The sequence below is a fragment of the Fukomys damarensis genome, unplaced genomic scaffold (assembly GCF_012274545.1).
Source record: "Fukomys damarensis isolate Sample0158 unplaced genomic scaffold, DMR_v1.0_HiC HiC_scaffold_25, whole genome shotgun sequence".
Lineage (NCBI taxonomy): Eukaryota > Metazoa > Chordata > Mammalia > Rodentia > Bathyergidae > Fukomys > Fukomys damarensis.
Window position 1 is genome coordinate 21881871 of NW_022900937.1, and position 26764 is coordinate 21908634.

A 26764-nucleotide genomic window follows, 5' to 3' on the forward strand; every position below is an offset into this window, starting at 1 on the left:
ATATTTTTAATTTTTCTTCTTACTTTGACTAGGTATTATTTAGAAGACTGGTTTTCTTATTTTCCAACTATTTGAGGATAATTATCCTTTTTTGATTTTTAGCTTAATGCCATTATGGTCAGATAAAATATTTTATATGATCTTAACTCTTAAATTTGTTAAGGTATTTTATGATCATTTATGTTCTATCTTTTTGTTTTATTTTAGTACCAGGGATCAAACTCAGAACCTTACGCTTGTGAAGTAGATGGCAGCACCACTGAGCTAAATCCCCAGCCCTTATGTTCTATCTCAGAAAGAGTTCCATAAGCACATAAAATGAATGTACACTCTCCAGTTGTTGACTGGGATGTTTTATTCATTTCAATGAGGCCACTGCAGGCTAATAGTCCTGTTCAAGTCTTCCATACCCTACCTTGTCTACTTATCTTACTGATTACTGAAATGTGTGCTGAAATATTCAAGAATAATTATAGATTTGTTTATTTTTTTCTTTTAGTTCCATGAGGTTTCCATTCAAGTATTTAGGAGCTCCATTACTACATGAACACATATTTAGGATTACCTAGTCACAGTATATTGCCTCTTTATCATTATGAAATATTCCTCTTTACCCCTAGTAATTTTCTCCATTCTGAAGTTTACTTATTTGAGAAGTAGAGAAGAGAAAATTTACTTTCCATTATTTCAAACAAAGGATTGTTCTGACTAATAATACAACTATGGTGGATGTATTTCCCAGCAGTCCAAGGGTTCTGAGCAGCTTAGCTGAGTTTGCCTGTCAGGCTAGGAGAGGGGCAGCAGATTTAACAGCAGGTTTAAGCAAATATTTCAGCAATAGCATTACATCAAGAGAAAGCCAAAAAGCTCTGTTAAGGAACTAAGCAGAGGCATGGTACCTGTGACGTGGCTACACTTTCACACAGGGGTCTATGTGTAAATACTGCATAGCTATTCTATGATCAAGTTGTATCATCCCATTTAAAGTTTTAACTACTTAGAAAGTTTCGTGGCCAGAAGGACTGAATCATTTAAATTTGACATTTACTGTTGGAGACAAATTCTCAAGAAAGAATATCCCAGACTAGAGACTGAGCTAATTGTGTATATCTCCTACCACCTTGCTATTTATTTTTATTTGTCATCTATCTTTTTTCTGTACATTTTAGGATTGAATCTACTTTAGTTTTGCTATAGACTCATTACCAGTATTCTAATTTCTTTAAAAAATTGCCCTAGAATTTTTACCTTTATCAGTTTACCTTTAAATAATGTTATGTCATTTTTTGTACAATATAAAAAATCTGCAAAAGCATACTTTTAAGCCTTACTTTCTTCCATGATACTTTTTTCATACATTTTACTTCTAGCCCACAATATACTGTTATTTTTGTTTACTACAACCAATTATCTTTTTTAAAAGATTTAAAAGAGAAAAAATTTTTTTAACTAAGCTACATTTCTATCATTTCAGTAATATTTATGTAAGCCCACATTTCCAGTGCTTTTTATCATTATTTGTCAATGTTTATGTTTAGTATTTCTGATATTTTAGATCTGGTAATGATGAATTCAACTTTTTTCTGAAAAGTCTCTAACATTCATTTTAAAAAAAAGAGGATATATTCCATAGGAGGAGAATTCCAGAATGACTATGGATTTCAATCTTTTAAAACCATTACTTTGTATTCTGGCTTTTATAGTGATGAGAAATCCACTGTTTTCTTATCTTTACTGTACCTAACATCTCTTCTTTCCCTCTGACTATGCTTAAGATGTTCTTTTTATAATTGGTTTTAGCAATTTGATATCATGTGCCTTGGTGTGTTTTTGTCTTTTCTGCTTATGGTTTAATGATATTCTTTGATCTCTGCGCGTTTAACAAGTCAGAAAATATTTTGGTTTCATTTCTTCAAATGCTGTTCTGCACACTCCTCTCTCTCCTCTCCTCCTAAGATTCCAATCATACCTACTTAAGACAAGTTGATATTATTCTACAAGATACAGATGTTGCTTTCTTTTTCCCATCCTTATTGTTTCTTTCAGAGCTTTAAGATAAATATGGCTTCAAATTCACTACTTCTGATCTAATCAATGTTAATAGGGTTTACTTATTATCAAATAATACATTTTTAATCTTTTTTTTTTTTGGCACTGGGAATCGAACTCGGGTCCTTGCGCTTGCAAGACAGGCCACTGAACTGCGAGCTAAATCCCCGGCATATTTTTAATCTTTAAAAATTCCATTTGAGCCTTTTTTTACAACCTCTCCCCCCTTCTTTGTTGGTTGTAATGGGAAATGGAAGGAGGGAGGGGATATAACAGCTTTTTTCTGGAGCAGTGTCCAAAGACAGTCATTCCAAACAGATATATTCTATTTTTTCCACCTCATATTCATGTCTGTTGTTATATTCATGGGCATGTTTGTAAGATTTATAATAGCTGTTTTGAAATTTTTACCTATTATTTATATCATCTTGTCATTTTTAGGTTTATTTTTGAAAAATACTTATCTTTTTGTTTTTTTTGGACAGCGTCTTGCCACATAGTTCAGGCTGCCTTAAACTATGTAATCCAGGGTGGCCTCAAATTCATGGCAATCCCCCTGCTTTAGTCTCCCAACTGCTGGGATTACAGGCGTGTGCCAAAATGTCTGGCTATCCTCCTTGTTATAGATTATTTTCCTATTAGATAATTTCTGACTGGATGCTAGGCATCGTGCTTAACACTGTTGGATTTCTTTAAATAACAGATATTTTCCCTGGCATGCAGTCAAATTAGTTAGTCTGACTTTGGTTCTTTGAAGATTTGCCTTTAGCCAGGGATTTAGTTCAGAGGTTCCGGCACCTGCCTCGTAAGCACAAGGACCTGAGTTCAATCCCTAGTATCAAAAAAAAAAAGATTTGCCTTTAAACTTTATAAAGGCAGGGCAACGCAGCCTTTATAGTACTAGAACTATTTCAGTCTTATTACTAAGGCAAAGTCGTTCTGATCCATGTACCAACAGGTACTCCACTGTGTGTGTGTGTGTGTGTGTGTGTGTGTGTGTGTGTGTAAACTGTTATATCCACGGGATTCTAGTGGTTCTCACAGATTAGCAAGACCACTGGCATTTGTTTGGGTTCTTTTCCTGGCTTATAGACCGAATAACATATATGACATGTTAGTAAGATAATTTGTATTCAAACATCCTAGCTTTAAAGGGATTTTAAAAAGTATTATGTAGAAATACAGCTACCATATATAAGGAAATGGTGCTTCTGTGATATAAACAAAGTACAGTTATCTACAAAACTTTCAACTTATTTTTGTAATATCTATCAAATGATCAGAACTTTGGAAAGAAATGATTTAAGAACAAAAGAGGTAATTTAGAAAAGTATCTTGTAAATACTTATTTTGGATATTACTTGGTTAATTTATTATTGTATTTATGCCTAAAGGCCAAAAGAAAAAAAATGTGAATTTCTAAGGTAAACAAAACACAAACACACAAAACCCTACAATCTCATTTAGTTAAATACTGATGGCAACAGCAAAAGGTTTAACTACCAAAAAAAAATTACATCGTTGTGCTAACAATGACTATACCTGAGCAGTAGGGTTTAAAGGCAGATATTGTTTATAATAATTTCCTCACACATTCTGCTCACATTGAAAATAATGAATTACTCATTGAGAAATCCACTATTCAGAGGCAAATGGATGAAAAAATAAAAAGGCAGGTGACTTATTTTTACCACCTTGGGACTTCTTTAAAAGAGACGGTTAAAATATGTTTTTTAGTCACATAATCATCCTAGTCAAGTTCCTTGCAGGTCGTTTGGAGCTTTCAATGACAACTGGAAAGAAGCACAATCTTATTTGGTATAAATAAAATAGAAACAACCTGAAACTGGGCACTGATGCTGGGAGGTTTCTTCTTCTTGTGCAAATGAAGAAGAGACTTGGTAATACGATCCTGCAGGGTCAGTCTTGTCAGATGCTTCAAAGAATTTACATCTAGCAAGTGCTGAAAAGAAGGAAAAAATTAATTCACATAAACTAATAAAAAATGAGACAAAATATTTTCAGCTTTCATCATTTATCTATATGATAATTTATCTCATATATGATTGTGACTGTTAGGCAAGTAATTAGACATTAGTAGGCATGAGGGACAAAGGGGAAGTTCAAAATAGCATGCTTTGGCAATTATAGTTAAATAAAGAAAACAAAGACCTTAATGTATAATACATTTATATATTTCAAATATTACATCTCAGACCAGACAGTCTTGCCCTGGGATGGGACCTAGTTTAAATTAACAACTTATCTTTCCTAAATTTCTTTTATAAGAAATCCCCCTGGGGGATTTAGTTCAGTGGTGCTTCTGCCTGCCTCACAAGCACAAGCTTCTGAGTTTGATTCCCCCATACCAGGGGGAAAAAAATCCCCCTAAGGGAACACAGATTATCTGAAAAGGACAGGAAGATATTTTACAATTCCAAAGTATCTTCTAAGTAAAATGCTGATAAACATTATAACCACCTGAGTTCCCTGAGCCCCCAAGGGTAACTCTTGTGTGCATAAAAAGATATCCAGGGTCACACTAATACAGATGTCCCTGGGCACTGCCTTCTGACTTGAAGGGGTAACTCTATGTCTACTTTACAATAAACTCTACCAAAACATCTGCACAGCCACCTAAGTGTCTTGACCAAATTCTTATCATTAAGGACACAAAAGGACAGAGGAGATTTGCAAGGGAAGGTTCCTTGGAGCATCAGGATTGGGCTTCCAGGTGATATGATGAAAATATAAAATTGATACTTGCTAGAAAGCTAAAAATTAAACACCTATATGTGAAATTTGAAAGGTATAATTGAAACAGAGGGTCTGGCTATTATTCCTGCAAAAATGTACTATATGTACTTTTATGTACCATAAAGGTATTTTAGTTCTCTATAGTGCCAGCCTCCAGCTACCACTTTTATGAGTGTTCAGAGGCAGAACACAGGACACATTTATGTTGTCACCACAACTGCTTATAGAGTAGAAGTATAAAATAATAGCATCTTCTCTCAGATCTCTGAATTATAAATGGTATGTTTCTCAAAGAAGCAGCTATACTGACAGGAAGCTGGTATCCTGGCTTTCTGATTGTACCTACACTTAGTTCTGCAGTGTTGTACTAATATTCTTAAACTTCAAGGCTTCTAACTATTTTAGAAGCATCTGGGTATAAGTCCCCTTCAATTTAAAAATATCTACAGTAATTACTGTTACCTCCAACTGACTCCTAATTCAGAGTGCCAATATATTAAATAAAATCCCAGGGCTATAAAAGGCATGCCAGGAAAACACACATGCACCCACATGGCTTTATCTAGCCATCTTCCTAATGAGCAACCCTACACTTTAATTAGAAAGATGGGATTTACATATGAAACAACAAAATATATAAAAGAAAGTAGTATACCACTTTTCAGCACATTGTATTTTTAAAAACATGCTATATGATGGTCCTGACTTTATAAACAGAAAGGGCAATCATGCTTAAGGAACTGGAATTCAAAAAACATCATTTTCCCTGGGTGATGGTGCAAGCCTGTAATCCTAGCTATTTTGGAGACTGAGGCAGAAAGACTGCAAGTTCTAAGTCAGCCTGGGCAACTTAGTGAGACGCAGTCGTAAAATTAAGAAAAAAGTCTATAGCTCAATGGTAAACAGTAAATAGTGCCTGCCTCACGCGTATGAGGCCCTAGGTTTCATTTCCAATACTGCAATAAATACAAAGAAAACATCATTTCTAACAAATGACAAAGGTTTGTGTGTGTGTGTGTATATATAAAACTTAAATTCTTAAGCATACCAGTAAAACAATACATCTGAGTTAGCTACTCTCAAAGTAAAAACAGCAAGTAACATAATGACACTCAGTATCATTTGCATTCAACAAAACATACTTTTGAGAGGGATGATTCCCACTGGATGCTTGGGACCTAACTCAGGGCCTTGTGTATGCTTGGCAAGCGTACTACTAATGAACTATACTCTCACTCCCTGTTTTCTTTAAAGAGATTTTTGAACACAACACACTGGCACACAGAATAAGGACTAACAAACAGTATTCATGGCAATATAGGAAAAGGGGCTTATATGTACTGTTCTGTTAATATCAGTAAAACTTTGCTGGCAAACAATTTTACTTCTAGGTATTTACTGTAAGATTAATAAACAAGATCTCCATGTTGTCTGTGGCAATATACTTCAAACTATAGTAAAAATTATGAACAGATACACAATTATATAGAATTCTTTTAAGTATGCTTTATTCACAAAACTGAATAACTACAGTACTTGTAAAAATGTTGTAAACCCATGTTTTCTGACATCAAAAATATTTCCAAACACTTCTGACAGAAGAAAAACAAGTGAAATAGCACAGATGCTTAATATTATAAGGGAAGAAAGAATGCAGGCAGGTAAAAGAAGGGAAGAACAGAAGAAGGGGAAAGGCAAAAAGAGAATAGAAAAGAAGAGAAAGAAAAGAGAAATGATATTATACTCAGGGGAAAATAATTTTTCAGTTTTGATTTATATTTAAAGCTATGGTACATACAATTACTACTTACCATGGTTAAAAAAATCAAAATCATACATATGTATGAAAATTAACTATAAAATAGCATTGCTGTCAAGGAGTTTATAAGTTTTTAAAACTTTGTAAAAAATGTGTATTGACTCCTGATTCAGAATTTTTCCATTATTTTGATACTTCAAAGTATTCTATACCCAGATCTTTTCACAAGGCTTGGTTCTACTTGACTTACCAGTAGCTTAACTACAAGTTTCTCAGAAAGTTCATGCTTAAACACCACAACAATTACACACTTCTATCAATTACATGTCACTTCATTTTCCACACGGAAAACAGTATTATTTAAATTATTTTATTTATTTTTGTACTGTTTTTATCTTCTATAGAGCATAAGCTCTGAGAGAGTAAGGGACTGACTCTGTTGTTTATCCTAGTATTCTCAATTTATACAAGTGTCTACTAGATAGTAAAAGTTTAATAAACATTAGTTTAAATGAATATGTTGCTGCATATATCAATTGCTTATTACTTTTTATTGATCAGTTGAGTATTCTACTCATGAATAACATGTTCATTTATTCTTTTTCCTACTAATGAACTTTTAGTTATTATAAATAACTGCTTTTAGTTATTACAAAAAAAGTTTCTATGAACATTAAGAAAGCAAAGCAAAGCAAGATAAAAAGCTAGAGTTATATTAACAGAGGGCCAGAAGAGTTAAATGTCTATGATCAATCTTTCAAGATGTAGTAAAAAAGCAATCCCACTTATATCACTAACATTATAAGAAAATAATTAGAAATCACTCAAAAATACGTTAACCATAGTCACCATTATCAGACCTCTTATCAACAATAACATTTTCATTTTAAAAAACTGAGTTAAGGTAAAGGAATAATGATTCATTTTCTTGTTTCTTAAACTACTGAATCCTAGGAAAATAAATAGCTATTTATCAGTTCTTTTAAAATCCTAAAATTGGGCCAGGGATTTAGCTCAGTAGTGCCACAGCCTGCCTCAGTCCTGAGTTCAATCCCTGGTACCAAAAAAAAAAAAAAAATCTAAAAATTAAGTTTATTCACAGTTACAAGTGACAAGATTCCTTCTATGGGAGGGCAGAAGAGAAGGAAATCCTTAAGTATCAATTCAATAAATAATTCTGAAATACCAACTTTGCATAAATCATAAGATTAGTCCAGAAAAGTTACAGCTCATGTGCCAAATCTGGACCACTGCTTCTGTATGGATGAAAAAAAATCAAATTAATATTTCAAGACACATGAAAAATTATATGAAATTCAAATTTTGGTGTTAATAAATAAAGTTCTACTGGATTGCAGAAGCACTCCCTCAGCTACCTATTACCGATTAACAGCCACATTTGTACTACTAGAGTGAAGCTAAGCAGTCATATCAGAGCCCACAGGCCCACACAATCAAGAGCTTGATACAGAAAAGGCCTAATTCCACTAACAAATATGAAGATTAGATAGGTATTAACTACACGCTTTAATTCAGAATTTGATCTTAACCTGGGTCAAGAAGAAATAAAAATAGCCTTACTAAATAAAAATTTACATTTGTAACTATGAGCTTTTTTTTGTACCAAGGATCGAACTTGGGACCTTGAGCTTGTGAGGCAGGCAGCAGAACCACTTAGCTAAATCTCTAGCCCCATGAGCTTTTAAAAACAAGTAGAATGAATGAATGAAACAATTAGAAAATGGTATACTTGTAACAAATAATTTACCTGAACCAACAGACTTGACCATTTCATAATAGGTAGAGTATTTTCTAAAATACATTCAGCTAAGGGCACACAATCCCTATTATGGATAGAAATAAGGTACAGTATTTCTTGTCAATTTATAAGGATAGTTTCCAAGAGTACTACAAAATATTTATGTGATGGGGCATAATAGGGGAAAAAAAGCTTTTATATAAGGCTTACCTTTGGAAGGGCAGGCTTGGATTTGAAGTTTTTGTTTCTCCTATAAAGATAAATCACTTATTAGACAATAAAACCAGATAGATGAATGACTTCAAAGTCTATAAACAATGGATCATCCATTACTAAGAATATAGGACATCTACAAGAAAATATTATATGACTTAGTCAAGCAAAAAGGTTAAGTAAGGAGAGAGAAACTAATACCTGCTTTCTAACATAGGAATGAGAGGATTTAAGCCTGATGATTAATGGTGGAATATTGTACATTCCAAAGTACAATTTTTTTGGAGGGGAGAGATATTAGTAGGGCTCTGCTTGCTTTCTTTCTTTTTTTTTTTGGGGGGGGGTACCAAGGATCAAACTTGGGTTCTTGCAAGGCAGGCAGCAGAGCTGCTGAGCTAGATCCCCAGCCCAGGGCACTGCTTTCTTATACCTACAAAAGATTTACTTTTGTCATTTAGAGATGCCTAAATTTCATGAATCTCTAAAAATGTACTTCTTGGCAAAATGTGATTTTTCATTAGAAATTTAAAATGCTGGTCCAGTGATTTAGCTCAGCGGTTCCGGCGCCTGCCTCTCAAGAGCAAGAAACCGAATTCAATACCTAGTACCCATAAAAAAAAAAAAAATTAAAAATGCTTTTTCCTATTCACAACTCAATGTCATAGTTATATTTTATAATCACCTTCTTATGGCTTCAGAAGGACAGTGAATAAAAGCCCAATGCTACAAATATATAGTAAGTTACAAAGACCTAGGCTAGAATCTAAGATCTACCACCTACTAACATCTAATTTTAACATTTCTAAGCCTTGACTTCATTATAAAATGAGTACAGAACACCACCATGCTTAGAGTTGCTGTGAGAATTACATGACTTAATAAACATTTCTGGAGCAAAGCAAGATCCACATAATTTAAACCATTTAATACTAATAAGCAGTTGCTCAAACAGAGATTAAGGACTATTAATTCAGATACAGGTCTAACAACTGGTCAGGAAACATGCTTGGAAAGTGCCTGAAAGATACTAATGCTATAATGATAAATAGCAGATTAGGATGAACGCTATACACTATAATATAAGGTCCCATTCACCACTTATAGGGCATCTCCTGCCTGTTAGGGCTATCAGAACTAAAGGGCAATAACTGAAATATCAACTAGGACTCCTAAAAATAGGTAAGAGTTGGGCTGGGGATTTAGCTCAGTGGTGCTGCTGCCTGCCTTGCAAGCACAAGGTCCTGAGTTCCATCCCTAGCACAAAAAATAAAAAAGATAATAGTTATTTACTTCTCTAAAAGTAGGACACATCAAAGAGCAATACAGAATCATCTCCATAATGAATATATCCAACCATAATTCTCCTGACCATAAAGAAAACTAAAACAGCAAAAATGATGCTTTAAATATTTTAAATTCATAATTCTAAATACTGACCAAATGCTTTTGAGATTTATTTCAATGAAAATTATATCCATAAAAATAATTCATCATCCCTCTTTTTTTCAGCCATAAATTTTTTAACCTGTCCTAAAAAAGGAATGTATATTAGTGATCAATACTGACATGAGGATTCCATGGGCTCTTTCCAGAAGTCTGCTGCTAGCTGAATTAGCAAAGATCCCATCTTTATCGAGCAAGGAGGTGTTAGCTGGTAGCCTGCTCTGACGAATCCCAGCTCTGACATTCCAGGAAATATCAAATGTATCACTGTGTAAAACAAACAAAAAAAAAAACTGCAACAACATTCTGTACAGTTTAAATAAGTAAAATAAAGCACAAAATACCAAAGTTAAGATTTAGAAAAATTTCTAAAGAAGCAGAAAATAATTTTAAGAGATCATCAATTGAGAGCAATCGTTTTCTCATTAAGAACAAAAAAATCTGGGGATTCTATCACAATCATACAAATGGGCATGTAGATGAGCCCATCATGTAACCAACATCTTCATACTATTATCATTCAAAACAATCAGTAAATAATATAACATGCTAGAGCATAGTATCTTTTTCTTAGACTTTAGAACTTCCAAATGCTACTATAAGATGGTTAATATTGTATGCCAACTTGATTGACTTGAAAGACACTAAGGAAACTAGAAAAGGATACTGCTGGATGTATCTGGATGAGTCATGGGAATGTGATGGCGTGTGTGAGAGAGAGAGAGACCCTTTCTTCTCTCCCTCCCTCTCTCCCTCCCTCTTCTCTCTCCTCCCTCCCCTTATTCTTCTCTCTCCCCTCTCCACTGCCCCCATAAAATGAAAAGTTATCTTTTGCCACACCCTTCTTTCCACGGATGTTTCTGCCTTGGAACTAGTCCATGTTAGACTGAAAACATGAGTTAAAAAATAAAACTTTCTCCATTAACCTCTGAATGTCAGGCATTTTGTCCCAAACATTAAAAGGTAACTAATACACGAGAAACAAAAACAATATAATATGTAATATATATATAAATATATGCGTATACAATGTAATATGGAAAACATAGTGCTTTCCCAGCTTTGACTTTCCTCCTTTACCTCAACAAGAGATGAAAAGGAAGTCCAAGAAGTGGGCACCAATATACATAAGTGAGAGTGGTAATATTACTACAGCAATCAAGAGCAATACTGAACACAGAGGTTTCCAGTCCCTACAGAGTTTCCTAACTGTAACATAAGAAGAATCACTTCAATCTCTTTTATGTGTCATCAAGCCACATTGGTTCTAAAAGATAATCTTAAAATCTACTCATTTTTATAAACCACAAAATATCATTTCTGAAACAATTTTAGGAATTATTTCATTGCAATCCTTCAAAAATATTATTTACTTCTGTTCTCACTGTGGCATTTTATAACACAAGGTCTCAAGTGGTAAACAACAGCTTGTCCAGATCAACAAGAAGAGCTGCACTGAAACTATCAAAGAGTCCACTACTTCTACTTCATTGTACATATGTACAGCATCTATGCTTTCTCTCAAATCGTGTTTTTAATGTTTCAATTTTTTTTTTTGGTATCGGGGACTGAACCCACAACCTTACGCTTGTGAGGCAGGTGTGGTGCCACTGAGCTAAATCCCTAAGCCAATTGTGTGTTTTTATATGTATCAACACTAGAAATCAGAGTCTGTAACATGTAGTAGTTAATTCTTAAAATAGGCCTTTCTCAGTCCACTAACGTGGATATCAATAACGTACAAATTCCTAAAGAATGGTAACATAACCTAGGAGTTTTAATGAAATATATTTGTGTTTTTCAATGCTCCGAGATTAAAATAAAGACAATAGCCAGGTGTGGTGGCACATGCCTGTAATCCCAGCACTTGGGAGGCTGAGGCAGGAGGATCGCTGTGAGTTCGAGACCACCCTGAGCTACATAATGAGTTCCAGGTCAGTCTCAACTACATAGTGAGACCTGTCTCAAAAAAAAGAACAAAACCCCAACCCCAATATCTAATATGCTATAATAGAATATGCATTAAAACAATTAAATAGACACCATTTAATTATAAAGTTCACCCTGTATTTTTACAATATACACTATTATGTGCTGCTGCTAAATTCTAATGATACACATACTAGTTTAAAAGGTTATTTTTTTCTCTTGCTAGTGACGGTGGCGTACGCCTGTAATCCCAGTACTCAGGAGAACTGCCACAAATTCAGGGCCACCCTGAATTAGAGTGAGACCCTGTCTCAAAAAACCAAAATAAAGACATGAATACACAGCATTTTCTCCCAATAGAGATCAGTGTATTTTCTTCATACATTCCACTCTGCGCCTGTCCCTTTACATCAGCAGCTTGCACATGGGAACAGTGCACTTTCAGCTGCTGGTACAGCTGTTTCAATTAAATCATACTAAGGGACTATTCAGAAGCTGCAATAATCTACCATAGTTTTTTTTCCCCCCGAGACACGGTTTTACTACGTAACCTCAAACTTGCAGTGATCCACCTGATGGGCACCACAACACCTGGGGGATAGCTTCTATTCTTTCTCTCAAATCATATTTTGATGCAAAGTTATCTGTCTCCAGTTTTAATTACTTAATGAGTTTTACCTTTCACTGGAGGGATAGTTAATTACATGTCCTTGTTTTTATATAAACTACATCAAGTCTAACCCTAGATCATAACTGAGTTAAAGTACCACTCTTACTCACTGAAATTTTATTTGCAGGTTAATTAATTTTATAAAATTCCCGACTTCATTAATCCTGCCAATTGCCTAAGAAGTTACTGTTTGATAAATAAGAAATCTTTTGTTATTCTCATGAAAATTAAGAATAAAAGGCCTATGCCAGGGATTTAGCTCAGTGGTTCCACAGCCTGCCTCGCAAGTACAAGGACCCGAGTTCGATCCCCATACCAAAAACTAACAAACAAAACGCCAAAGATAACTATTTGCAAAACAAATTTTTCATAGGGTACTTCTTTCATGGTCACTTATAAATAGATGAGAAAACTGTTTCAGGTTTTCTATGCATTTTCATAAAAGTTATCACCTATATCCCTCTAAAATGCAACTGAGAACTTTGAGATGTGAAAACAAGTAGCCCTGACACTTTGTTAACCTATCAGAACAAAATGAGAAAAAGAAAATTTCTGCACTTTTATGATTCTGTAAGACCCACTTCTAAGGAAAATTCCAGAGAGAAAACCCAAAAGTGCCCCTTTTTAAAATTTTTGAGACAGAGTTTAATTCATCCAAGATTGGCTTAAACATGCCACCCTCCAGCCTCAGCCTCCCAGAGGATTGAGATTATAGGTGTGCACTGCCATGCCAACTATTTGACTCACTTTTAGACCATACTAAAAAATTCTTCATTAAAAATGGCAAAAGCTATGCCAGGGTTTTAGCTCAATGGCATTGCACCTACCTTGCAAGTGCAAGGTCCTGAGTTCCATCCCCAGTAACACACACACACAAAGGCAAAAGCTAAGTTTTAGCAATTACATTCCAGAGAACCTCCTTAAAACTACAGAACCAATATCCCATAGGCAAGTTCTGTTAACTCTAACCTATTAATTTACCACATCATTCACAAAGGATTTAAGAATAAAAAACTAACCAAACTTGACTCTCTTCATAATTTTAAAGTCACTAAAATGATAATAAGATTATTAGTAATTTCTTCTATATGTCCTTGAAAATATAAACTTACTGCTGGTTTTTTTCATTTAGAGTATTCATGCCCTGGAGATCAGAAAGAGGTGTTCGGGGATTTTTCCGGGTTATACCTAGCAAAAGAAAAGGCAGAAAATTTCAAATCAATCCCAAGAAAACTAAACTGGAAACCAACTTTCTAAAGACAAAAAAAAAAAAAAAAATGTACATCAATGTTAAATGTTTATTAACTATGACAGAAATATCTAAATAATAGTATGGACCAAGTCCCATAACTATTACTATCATTTACAGATCTGACCTCATTAACAATCATTCCAATTAGGAAATTTAATAATGAATTCTTAACAACTTCTTTCACTTCAACATTAACAAAAGGAAATACAAGGGAAACCGGGTGAAGAAAAAAAATAGATATTACATCTTATTTTGATACTCAGATATTTTCTGGCCAGATATGGTAGCACACACCTGTAATTACAACACTCTGGGAGGCTGGGGCAGGAGGACCATAAATTCAAGCCCAGCCTGGGCAAATACAGTATAGAGAACTTGTCTCAAAATAAAAAATAAAAAAGGTCTGGGGATGTAGCTAAGTATGAAGATCCTAGGCTAAATCCCCACTGCAGTGAATCAATGAATGAATGAATGAGTGAACAAACAAATGATATAACCCTTTGCATCATTTTAGATTATATCAACTGATGTGATAAAGGCACTAAAAATTAAAAATAACTGTTTCCTTTAGAATTAACAATACTTCAAAATACAAATTTCTTATAAGTTCAGTAAGCATGAGGCTATAAATTTTCATTATACACATTTGTATAACAAACATTTATGTAATATATGATATATGGGAAAAAAGTGAAAGTTATCTTTATTTGATATGACATTATCTTGCATGTAAAAAATCCTAAGGAATACACAAAAATGTATTAGTACTAATAAATTCAGCATAACTACAGGAAACAAAATCAATATTAAAAATCAATTATATTTCTACACAATAGTAGTAAATGCCCTGCAAATTAAAAAGAAAAAAAAATTCCAAGGCCGGGGATTTAGCTCAGTGGTTCTGCCACCTGTCTCTCAAGACCAAAGATCCAAGTTTGATCCCCAGCACCTCCCCCAAAAAATCTAGGCATGGTGGCACACGCCTGTAATCCCAGCACTCGGGAGGCTGAGGCAAGAGGATCACTGTGAGTTCAAGACCAGCCTGGGCTACATAGTGAGTTCCAGGTCAGTGTCAACTACACAGTGAGACCCTGTCTCCAAAATCAATCAATCAATCAATCAACCCATTCATAGCTTTAAAATAATATAGCAGATTTAACAAAACAGTACAAGATGTCGACATTAAAAACTATAAAATATCATTATAAGAAATTAAAGATCTAAATAAAACAGATTATCCATACTCATAAACTGAAAAATACAGTAAGATTCTAATACTTCCCAAACTGACCTATAGATCAATCCAATTTCTACTAAAACTTCAGTAATCTGTTCCTATAGAAATAAACAAGCTGATCATAACATTAGTATAGAAATGCAAGGGACCCAGAATAGGCAAAAAAAAAAAAAATTTTAAAATAAAGTTGAAGCCAGGCGTGGTAGCGCATGCCTGTAATCCCAGCACTCGGGAGGCTGAAGCAGGAGGATCACTGTGAGTTCGAGACCAACCTGGGCTACACAGTGAGTTCCAGAGCAGTCTGGACTACATAGTGAGACCCTGTCTCAAAAAAAAAACAAAAATAAATAAATAAATAAAGTTGAATAACTCACACGTCCCAATTTCAAAACTTACTACAAAGATGTAGTAATTGTCATTATTAAATGAACTGTTAGTCCAGAAACAAACCCTTACACTTAAGATCAACTGATTTTAAGAGTGTGATGGCTATCAGTGAAGAAATAATCTTTTAAACCATTGATTATGTGAAAGCTGTATTTCCACACATAAAAAGAATAAATTTGGACAAAAGAACTACATGTCGGCACTAATACTACAAAACTTTTATAAGGAAATGAATCTTACAGATAGATACTAAGTTAAGCAATGGTAACAGATTTGGAACCAAAAGCATAACAACCAAAGAAGAATGGACAAACAAGGTTATTACTAAATTAGATACTTCTCTGCTTCAAAGAATACTACCTTATCAATAAAGGGAAGATACAAGTCACACAACAGTGTAAGTTATTTGTATATCATTTACCTGACAAAGAATTTATATTCAGAATATAAAAAGAACTCTTACAACTCAATAAAAAAATGAAAATCCAATTTAAAAGTGCAAAAAGGATTTAAACATTTTCTGAAGATTTAAAAATAACCAATGAGTACATGAGAAGATGTTCAATATCAATAGTCATCAGAAAATTGCAAATCACAACTCCAAGGAGATACTACTTGCTACCCACTAACATGGGTAGAATCAAAAAGACAGCTAAGGAGCTGGGGATTTAACTCAGTGGTTCCGCCTCCTTCCTCACAAGCACAAGGTCCTGAGTTCAATCCCGGATGCAAAACAAAAAAAGGCAGCTAAGTTTTCAAGGACTTGGAAAAAATAGAACCTTCACAAGAATCAATGTAAAATGATGTACTCAGGTTGGAGAGCATTCTAACAATTCATCAAATGTTAAAGACTGGGTTAACCTATAACCCAGTTACTCCACTGCTTAGTATACATTCCCAAGAGAAGTGAAAACAGATGTATAAAAACAAGTACTGTGAATATAATATACCTTGAAATCAATTGTATGTGGGACAATTTTTTTACCTGAATATGTATTTTTTGTTTTATTTGTCCAGTTCCTACTTTACACTATCTTCCCTCTTCACTATTTTTCTCCACATATTGAAACAAATCATCCTATGCCTTTCCTCAACATAAGCAATTCAATTTTCAGCTTTAAAAAAAAAAAAATCCTCAACTCACACAGGTGCATTTTATGTCTGTTTAATTAGCCTGAAAACCTATTTTCAATATCATTCTGCTGGGCATGGTGGCACATGCCTGTTATCCCAGCACTCAGGAGGCTGAGGCAGGAGGATCGCTATGAGTTTGGGAACAGCCTGGGCTACATAGTGAGTTCCAGGTCAGTCTGAGCTGCATAGTGAGACTCTGTCTAAAAAATATGTATCACTTTGGTAGACCAACATATAAAGACAAAGATTAATGTGTTGATAGATTTTAAAAATGAAATGTCTACCAAACTGATGAGTTATTTTGGTTCTCATTTTCTTTGCTTTTTTATTTGAGAATTTATGAAATCTGTATATATGAGTAGTATGAAAAGTATTAAGGTCCGTCCATCATTCTCCTCTCTCACTTTTGCCTTCTGCAAACTTTCTTTTCTGTCACTACAGCTTGTTTGGCTGGAAATTTGTTAAGACAAATCTTGTTATGTTATCAATATATCTTTGTACCTACTTTCTACTGATAACAAATATTAATTTTTAAGTAAATTTTATCATAACTATACTTAAATGGATAATAAATCATTAATATCATTCAGTATCTGGTACATACTACAAATTCTCCAACTGCCTCAAAGATGGTATTTGTTTTTCTCAAATCACACAAATCACAAACATTCCACACATCACTGCACTGTTTTATTATACCAAAGTATATAGTGTATTGTAGAAAATATGCATTGTGTATATGTGTGTGGGTATGTTTCTACACGTGTGCACTATTAAATGAAAAACATGGTCATGAATGTGGTAGGATTTTGCACATTTGGCATATCAATAGTTTCTCAGGCAACCTTATGATTTCTCTAAATTAGATGCTTGATTTAATTCATACCATTTGTTTGAGAAGAATATTATGTATGTATTGGTGTTAAATTCTATCATTATGCTTACAAAAATATATAATAAAAATAAGTATGGTATATAATAAAAAGAAACAGAAAAATCAGATTTTAAAAATGTGAACTCTTAGTTGTTTTTGGATTTCAAATATATTTCTTTTCTGTGGGAAGTTCTGTTAGAAAATGTAAGTGATTCAATCAACAAGCTTATGATATTTATCAAATTAATAAAACTAAGGAGTTTATAAATCATAAAATTTTGAGGACAGTTTCTCAACTCTAATATGTAACTTTGTTTTATTTGTAAATACAGTATTTAAAAAATACACGAAAAGAAAATGAGAAAGAACATATAATGTTTGAATATCATATCAAACTAATAATGTATTTGGATTATCAGTCTGTGTTGCATAAATTTTTGTTTACTTCATATCCTTTTTTGCTGTCATATATATGCATATTTGAAATTTTTATTTAATATCTTCATTTGTTGTCATGTATGTTTGCAATCTTTAATAAAAAAAATATATATATCACTCTGATACTTTGGAATGTTGATCTGTGCTACTGTTTTACTTGATTAATGCAAGTGCTCTACCACTGTCTCAAACTCAGATTCATGTTCTTAAACTTTTCTATACCACAAATTTCTCAAATAATTTCCCCCTTCTTAGAGAATCTTCTCCATGAACACAGTAGTTCTTTTTGAATACCTGTGACTTTCTTATATCCTTCTATATAATGACTTTCAGATCATTAAATATTTTAAACATACAAGTATAAGAATATACTGAAAACTTGAGACTGATAATTCAGATTAAAAAATAAAGCCCTGTGAGAAAAACAAAACAAAAGCAAAAAACAAAATAAAGCCCTGTGAAGAATCCCCCTTCCTGATTGCATTCTAACTAAAAGCATTAGACTCCAAGATGTCCTTAATAATAATAATAATAATAATAATAATAATAATAATTTAAAATAGGTATCAGGATTATATTTGTAGATTTAAGAAGAAAACAGTCTTAATGAGTTAACGGGGTAGAAATCTAAGGAGAGCAAAGGAAACTATACCAAGGAAACAAATGGATATTGTGGAATTGAAAAATAATTTCTGAATTGAAAACTTCACTGGAGACTGGAAACAAAATAATAAAGTCAGGAAAGCAAAAATTATTCAATGTAAAGAAGACAGAGGGCAAAACAGAAGAAAAACGAGAGTCTAAGCAACCTGTGAACTACCATGTAATTCAATACATAAAGGTTTCAGAAGGAAAGGAGAAATTGTAACAGAAAAAGTTTTGGAAAAAAAGGCCAAATTTTCCTTTAAGTTGATGACAAACAACGAAACAGAGATGTAACAAAACCTAAATACACACACACACACACACACACACACACACACACACACACACCATCATCACCATCATCACCATCATCATCATCATCATCTAGATGAGTCAAATTGCTGAAACAAAAAAATTTAAAAATAGATGTGAAATAGGAAGAAAACATGTAAAGGGGAAGCGGAAGAGGCAGGGGAAAAGAAAGAAGGGAATGGAATTAATATGAAAAAAATAGAAACAAAATCTTTGTGGATAGGGATGGGCAAAGGCATTGAAGGGAGGGCAGGAGAATGGGAAAAAACTTAAGAACCAAGATGGATTATGTAAAGGTGCAAATTTCCAATGATGACTGTCATTACATTGTATATTTTAAATGTACCAATAAAATTAATTAATTAAAAAAGACATAGTATGATCAGGAATTACATAAATAGCAAGCCCAACATGGCAGCCTCAGGCTCTGAAGGCTGAGAAGGCAGCTGCAGAAACATCAATGTTACTTTCAAAGATCAACAAAAGATAAACAAATTTGTGCAGAACACGAGTAGACTCACAGTGCTAAAGGAAGAAATAGAAGTTAAAAAAAAAAAAACTCCAGAATTTAGAAAATACTTGTAATGACACCATGCTAGCAGATGATGACAGCTTAATGATATCTTACCAGATTGGTGACATTTTCAGTAGCCATTCTCAAGAAGAAACACAAGAAATGTTAAAAGAAGAAAAGAAAAATTTGCAAAAAGAAACTGATGCCTTAGAATCCAGACTAGAATCAATTCAGTGGGTGTTAGCAGATTTGAAAGTTCAGTTATATGCAAAATTTGGTGGCAACATAAATCTTGAAGCTGATGAAAGTAAAACATTTTATAATATCTTTTTTAATTTGTTTAATAAACTTGAATATTGTTTAAAATAACAATTTCCCTTCTTCAAATGACATGGAAAGGAAAACTTTTTTTAAGTTTTCATTTATTTAGTGGGAACTTGCCTATTTTCATGTCTTGATTCTTCTATATCTTTACAAGACTGTACTCATCTATGTATTTTGCATAATGATTATATCAATTCTAGGGTCTTTTTGTCATGTTATTAAAATCAATGAAATAAAACAAAAAAATTAAAAGAAAATTTGAAAGCAGCCAAACGAAACAACAAAGGCACATTACATACGAGGCCATGATAGCAGAACAAAACTGAGTTGATCCCCACAAAGAAGAACCACACATACACAAAAAAAAGTGTTAAAAGGCCGATTGTTCCAAAAGAAGTTATATACATGTATTTACGAAAAAAAATCTACATCACAAATATTACCCTAAAAATGAAAACACAGTCACAAAATTACGTGAAGAATGTATATATCGAAGTTTCTCAAAATAGCTAACAGTACAAAAGCTTTATATTTGCCAGAAAAAGAATAATAAATACATTATATACACAAATGTATACACTACAGAATACAACTGATCAAATTACTGTTGCATTGAACATAGCAGAATATGGAAATCATTACGCTATATAACCAAAACACAAAAGAATGTATACTATATAATCCCCTTTGTGTAAAATTTCTAGGAATGGCAAAACTAATTTATAGCAGCAAATCTTGAAAGTGGTTACAAAACGAGATGGGAAAAAGTACATACAGTAAGAACAAATGTTCAGATAGAAAATTTTCCCAATACTTTCACTTTTAATCTCTTTGTGTTCATGACTTAAGTTTGTCTATAATAAACATTCCTATAGCAAAATCCTGTTCATGTCTTAGTTTCACACTTTTTTACCGTTCTGTTTAGTCCATTTCAATTTATTGGTATGACTGAAATATCTGGAATTTTGTGCCATTTTATTTTATGCTTTGTATTTACTCTGTATGTTTTTACATGACCTTCTTACTGAATTATTTTCTTTAATCTCTTATGTCTTTTTTTCCTCTTTGGAAGATATATACACTTTCTGTTCATTTCTCATTAAACTTTAAAGCATTCATGAATTATAAATTAATTATGTCTTTGCCTTGATACAGAGAACTTTCGTAAATAATCTAAAAACCTACAAAATGTTAGGAAAATGTAAAATGACTTCTGTCTCTAACAGTAATCTGCTTTGTTTAGTTCAAAATTAACAGACACCGGAGGCACTGACATCTGGGACATCTGGCCTCATCCCTAACTTGAACACCCGCTTCCTGTGCACTAGGCTAGCTAGAGGAATCTTAAGGTAAACTCCCCAACTGCAAAGAACTGTTATGTATGAGTTAAAGTTAACTATCCCGTGACCATGATGTGAACTATGAGAATGAAACGTAATCATCCATATGAAGCCAAGGCTGTAAAACCCTATAAAAGGAGGAGTTGTAACCCAGTGTGTGGTCAATCCAGGCACTGTTTATGTGCAATCAACCCTCTTCAATGAGTAAATTTGTTATTTTACTTCCATTCTGCTGCCTCTCTGTGTATCACTTGCAAATTCCTTCTGCAACATCCTGGGGAGTATAGAATCTTCAAATGCTTTAATTCTAGGCATCCTCTTCCAATAGCAATGCTACTATTACCCAGTATTTATTCTATTTTTTCCCATTAACCAAGCAAGTTAGAGAATACTACTATTAAGTTTTATAAAGTAATTGCTATTTAGTTATTTATATATATATATCTATATATATCTATATATAGATATAGATATATATTAACCAGTTTATTACATCTGAAAATGTTTTTAGTGGGTTTAGCTTCCCTTTCTCAACTAACTCATAACTTCTTTTAGTGGAGACCTATTCAGATTACTATGTAGCTTTATTTATTGCTGTCATTCATATTTTCCTGGTAAAACTTTGTCTATGCTTTTATTTTCATCATTTTAAGAAACTATTTAATTAGATACTATTTAATTAAACTCTTAGAAAATTCATTTTGAGAGTTTCAATTCTTTCTCTTTTTTTGGTACCAGAGATCAAACCCAGGACCTTGTGTTTGCGAGGCAGGTGTGGTGCCACTGAGCTAAATCCCCAGCCCTCATTTTGAGAGTTTAATGGTAAACTTAAGCTATTACTATTAATTTGTTTCTGGCATTTATTTCATGTTTTTCATTTATTTTACTCTTTAAATTCATTTATTTCCTTCTTGGTTTTCTTTTGCTAAAAGTTTCTTATTCTATTTTAAAGGAAAAAACTCTTAAATATTTTTATTGAGCTTAAATTTTCTTAAGAGTAAAGCACTTGTTTTCAGTATACAGTTGGACTAAATTTGTTTTTTTTTTCAGCTTTGAGTTTATTGGTACATTTTAGGGATACAGTACAGTCACATTCATTGTTGGGATCTTGTACCTCTACATGACAAGTCTTGATTCTCATTTTTTCCCCTTACCCCTGCCCTCCCTTCACCCCCTCCTCCCCTCCCCATCTACACTTTATTTCCATCTTTTCATTATCTCACATTTTTTTCTTTTCCCTTATTACCCTTCCCCTACCCATCCCACCTTCCCAAGACCTTTAGCTCCTTTCTTCCCATTTCTAAATGTCAGTAATCTTATTAGGATCTTATGTATTATTGCAGATTATTCACACCAGAGAAACTACTTGGTATTTACACGTGTGACTTATCAGTTGGACTAAATTTTAAAAATGCATTCACCACATGTTATGTATTATTGCAGATTATTCACACCAGAGAAACTACTTGGTATTTACACATGTGTGACTTATCAGTTGGACTAAATTTTAAAAATGCATTCACCACATACCCTCCACCAAAAGACACACAACATTTCCAACATTCTCAAAAGGTTCTTCAGGTTCTTTCTGTGCAATCCCCCACCAGCACCCCAAAGTTAAGGCTATGACCAATATGCTGTCCACATTGATTGATTCTATTGATTCTATTATCTAGAATTTGACATAAATTGACTAAGAGCAGCCCTCTTCTGTGTAGGGCTTCACTCAGCAGTAACATTTCAGAGATGCATCTCCAAAACTCTTTGTGTGAATATGCTTTCATGTTTCTCAGCAAAGTACCTGGAATTGCAAGTCTATGGGATATGTAGGAAAAATATATTCCCTCTTCTAAAAAGTAACAAAATGCTTTTCAAACAACCAATACCATCTTACACTGTTCAACATCCTTGTCATTATCATTAAAAACTTCTTACATTCAAACACACAGACAGCGTTAATGCAATCTCACTGTGATTATAAATTTCAATTCCCTAAATACTAATGAATTTGGACATTTTTCATGAGCCTATGGATCATGTACACATCTTTTTTGGAAGTTTATGTTCACATCTCTTGCTCAGATTTTTTAAATCTTATGCAAGGTTTTGGTGTGTGTTTGGCATACTGAGGATTGAACATGGAGCCTTCAAACTAAGCTACATCCCAGATCACTTTTTATTTTTGAGAAAGAATCTCACTGAGTCATTAAGTTACCCGGGCTGGACCTGGACTGTAACCCTGAAATGTAATGCCTCCACAAGTGCTGGGTTTACAGGCGTGCACTGCTTCACCCAGCTCAAGAGTTCTTTTTATTTCTGTTTACAAATCTATTATGAAGTAACATAATTAAAAAATACAGTTTCCCAGATTGTGACATGGTTTCTGTCAACTTTAATATCATTTAAAAAGAGTAAGTTTCAATTTGGTGAGCTCTAATTTCAAATTTTTTCCTTTTATACTTCATGCTCATTTGTCCCATCAAAGAAATCCTTTCCTAGCTCAAGATTGCAAAGATTTCTTTCAGGTTTCCTTCTACAAATTTAATAGTTGTGATCCTCATCAAGAGCTGTATGACCCACTTCAAGTTATTTTTATATATGATATAAAAGTCCAAGTTCTCTAGTAACAAATAAATGTTGGTCAGCTCCATTCATTTAAAATACTATCATTTATCCTACTGAATTATCTCAGCACCTTTGTAGAAAATTAATTGATCACATATGTGTAGGTGCATTTCTGTACTATTTGGGTTCACTGATCTGCTGATTCTTACATCAAGAACAATATTATATCATGATATTTTAGTCTTGAAACCATGTGAGTTCTCTTGCCTTTTTCTTCTTTTTTTCAGAATTGTTTTGGTCATTCTAGGTATCTTTTGTTTCTATACAAATTTCAGAGGTAAGTTGTGAAATTTCTACCAAAAAACCTGCTGTACTATTCATTGGGATTGGAATTTATTATCTGAGGAAGAACAGTTGTCCCATACAAAATATGTATACAATAATAGACATCTCTCTTCATTGTACTTCTTTAATCTCTTAGTATACAAGTTCTACCCACCATTAAACTTACTTTTATTTCTTGTTTATGTTGTGTTAGTCATCTACTGCATATTAAGTTACTGCAAACCCCAGCAATTTAAAACAATTACCATCACAGAGACTCTATAGTAGTAAGAATTCAGGAGGAATTGTTTACTGAAAAGATTCTAACTCAAGATCCTTCAAGAAACTGTATTCAAGATGCAAGCTGCAGTCATCTGGACTATATTTTGAAAGAGCTGTGAAGAACTGCTAACTTTTCCTTTCTTAATTTTTTTAAACCCACTCCTGAACCTATCTGAGCCTGCAGATACTTGTGTGTGGCTAAGATTTTAATTATGAATTCAATATCAACAGATATACAACTTCCTGGCACAGAGAACAGTAGGGCAAATGCCTTGTGTTGGAAAGTAGCACAGCACCTGGGCCAGCCAGAAAGAGGATCAGAGTATCTGCAGGGATGGGAAGCTTGGGAGACCAAAGGATTTGGTGATAAGCAAGGCTTTGAAGGCAAAGTCAGAGCATAGCACTTATTCTTAATAACAGTGAGCTCCTGATATTTCTTCAAGTATGTTTTGTCCTCTACAGTATAACAAATACTTTTTTAGAAGAGGAAAAAACTCTCAAGTGTCAGGATCTAATTTTTCTTTAGAATTCACACTGGAGCTTTCAGATGACCTAAGGCAAGGATCAGCAACTTTTCAAACCAAGGTGCTAAGCTCACATTTCTCACTATAGTGACCTGCAAAGAAGGACCAAGCCTTATAAAGAACAAAATGAGAGGGCCAGGGATTTAGGTCAGTGGTTCCACTGCCTGTCTTCACAAACATAAGGTCCCAAGTTCAATCCCTGGTACCAAAACAAAAAACAAAAAACCCAAGAACAAAATGGGAGCTGGAATTCTTCAGAATATCAGATGAGCTGTGTCCTCTCCAGAGGGTCTTTCTCCCACCTACTGGCTGGGAACTATAGTTAGCCTCCTTCCTCATCTCAGTTTTCAAGTCTTGTATAATAAATTTACTTTGCTCTTTAATTTTCAATGGGTTTAGAGGATCATTCAGTCAATGTCTAAATAACAAAAGTTCCCAACTCAAAAAAAAAGATATATAACTATTCAGGTTTCTGTTTTTTGTGTTCATTTTGATACTGTTGACAATCAAGGCATTTATCCATTTCACATTGGTTGTTACAGTATGCTTGTTATGATAAATGTCTCATATATTGGCACAAATGTTCATTAATTTCCCCTTCAAGCTGTTTGATGTTTAGAGACCATATACTTATGTCTACTGTCTTATTCCAAATAATATATCTTCTTATATACAGTGTTGATCAGAATGTCTAGAACTGTAGTGTCTAATAAAGTTGCCACTAGTGATACTTGGCTGTGTAAATTTAAATTCATTAAAAAGCACTAAAATTTCAGTCTCATTTTATATACTTAAAGCCAAAATAGCTAGTGGCTACAGTCTCAGACATTATAGCTAAGCGTATTCCTGTCATTACAGAAAGTTCTATTGGACAATGCTGGGCTACAGATTTATCAGTTTATTTTTCTGTCTAAAAGAACTAAGTTTTGCTATGTTCCTCAATTAATGTGCTAGCTTTGTATGTCAGTCACTGTTTTTAGGTCTCAATTTTATTTCCTTCTTTCAGATCTAATACCATGTTCTTTTTTTCCTAGAACTATAATGTAAATGCTTAATTCACTGTTTTTTTGGGTTTTTTTTGAGACAGGATCTTGCTACGTAGCCCACGCTGTCTCTGAACTTACAGATATCCTTCTACCTCAGCCTCCCAAATGCTGGTATTACAGGTGTATACCACCATGCCCATCTCACTGCTTTTTATTTTTTTCCTAATACAAGAATTTAAACCAAGCATGGTGGCACACACCTGTAATCCCAGCACGCAGGAGACTGAAGCAGGAGGATTGCTATTAGTTCAAGAACAGCCTGGGAAATATAGTGAGTTCAAGGTCAATTCGACCCTGTCTCCAAAGGAAAAATTTTTTTAAAGCTATTAGTTTTCATTCTAAACATGTAGATGAATTCCACACATTGTAATATGTTGTTTCCATAATCAAATCCAATCAAAATACTTTCAAGTTAACCTTATGAATTTTTCTTTCACTCATGAGTTATACATTTTTGCTTCTTTTCCAAGCATTGGAGGGTTTTCCAAATATCTTTCTGTTACTGATTTCCATTTAATTCCAATTTGGTCAAATAATATACTTTAAATTTTTAATCATCTGAATGCCAGAGACCAGGCGTTCTCAATAAGGTGAAGGTAATAAGCTGGAGTAAACCTCCAACAACTGCTGATCTTTCATCTTGTTAATCAACATATTTTCAATTGTCACAAAATTGGACTTAAGGTCAGAGATATGAGTCCCAGTGGAAGTAAGATTCTTGTACACTACTCTCTCTCTCTTCCTATGTGGGATTCATTCTTGGTCCCAGGGATCTTGGCTTTTCTGGAAGTGAAGGTGCTGCTCATGGTCCTAAGAACCTTAATTTCTCTCCCAACTTCTAATTTTCACCCTGCTCAATCTCAGGAAAGAGCCACCACAGAAACAGGGAAGGAGCAGGGCGGGATTTGGCTCAATGGTTCCACTGCCTGCCTCCCAAGCTCAAGGGCCCAAGTTCTATTCCCAGTACCAAAAAAAAAAAAAAAAAAA

The 26764-nt window shown here is 33.7% G+C and overlaps 2 protein-coding genes across 8 annotated transcripts in view; one reads left to right on the forward strand and one right to left on the reverse strand.

Moving 5' to 3' along the window:
• Positions 1 to 26764, reverse strand: part of Myo9a (myosin IXA) — a 271547-nt gene that overhangs the window by 73890 nt on the left and 170893 nt on the right. For all 7 annotated transcript variants that reach the window (XM_010627374.3, XM_010627384.3, XM_010627393.2 and 4 more), the window contains 4 exons: positions 13692 to 13767; positions 10104 to 10247; positions 8535 to 8574; positions 3890 to 4012 (listed from right to left, as the gene is read on the reverse strand). In XM_010627374.3, the coding sequence (XP_010625676.1) occupies positions 3890 to 4012; positions 8535 to 8574; positions 10104 to 10247; positions 13692 to 13767 (383 nt within the window). The remainder of the gene's footprint in view (positions 1 to 3889; positions 4013 to 8534; positions 8575 to 10103; positions 10248 to 13691; positions 13768 to 26764) is intronic.
• LOC104864665 (prefoldin subunit 4-like) lies at positions 19451 to 20435 on the forward strand. Its single transcript, XM_033755984.1, has 2 exons — positions 19451 to 19679; positions 20401 to 20435. The coding sequence occupies exons 1-2, from the start codon at positions 19451 to 19453 to the stop codon at positions 20433 to 20435; spliced, it is 264 nt and encodes an 87-aa protein (XP_033611875.1).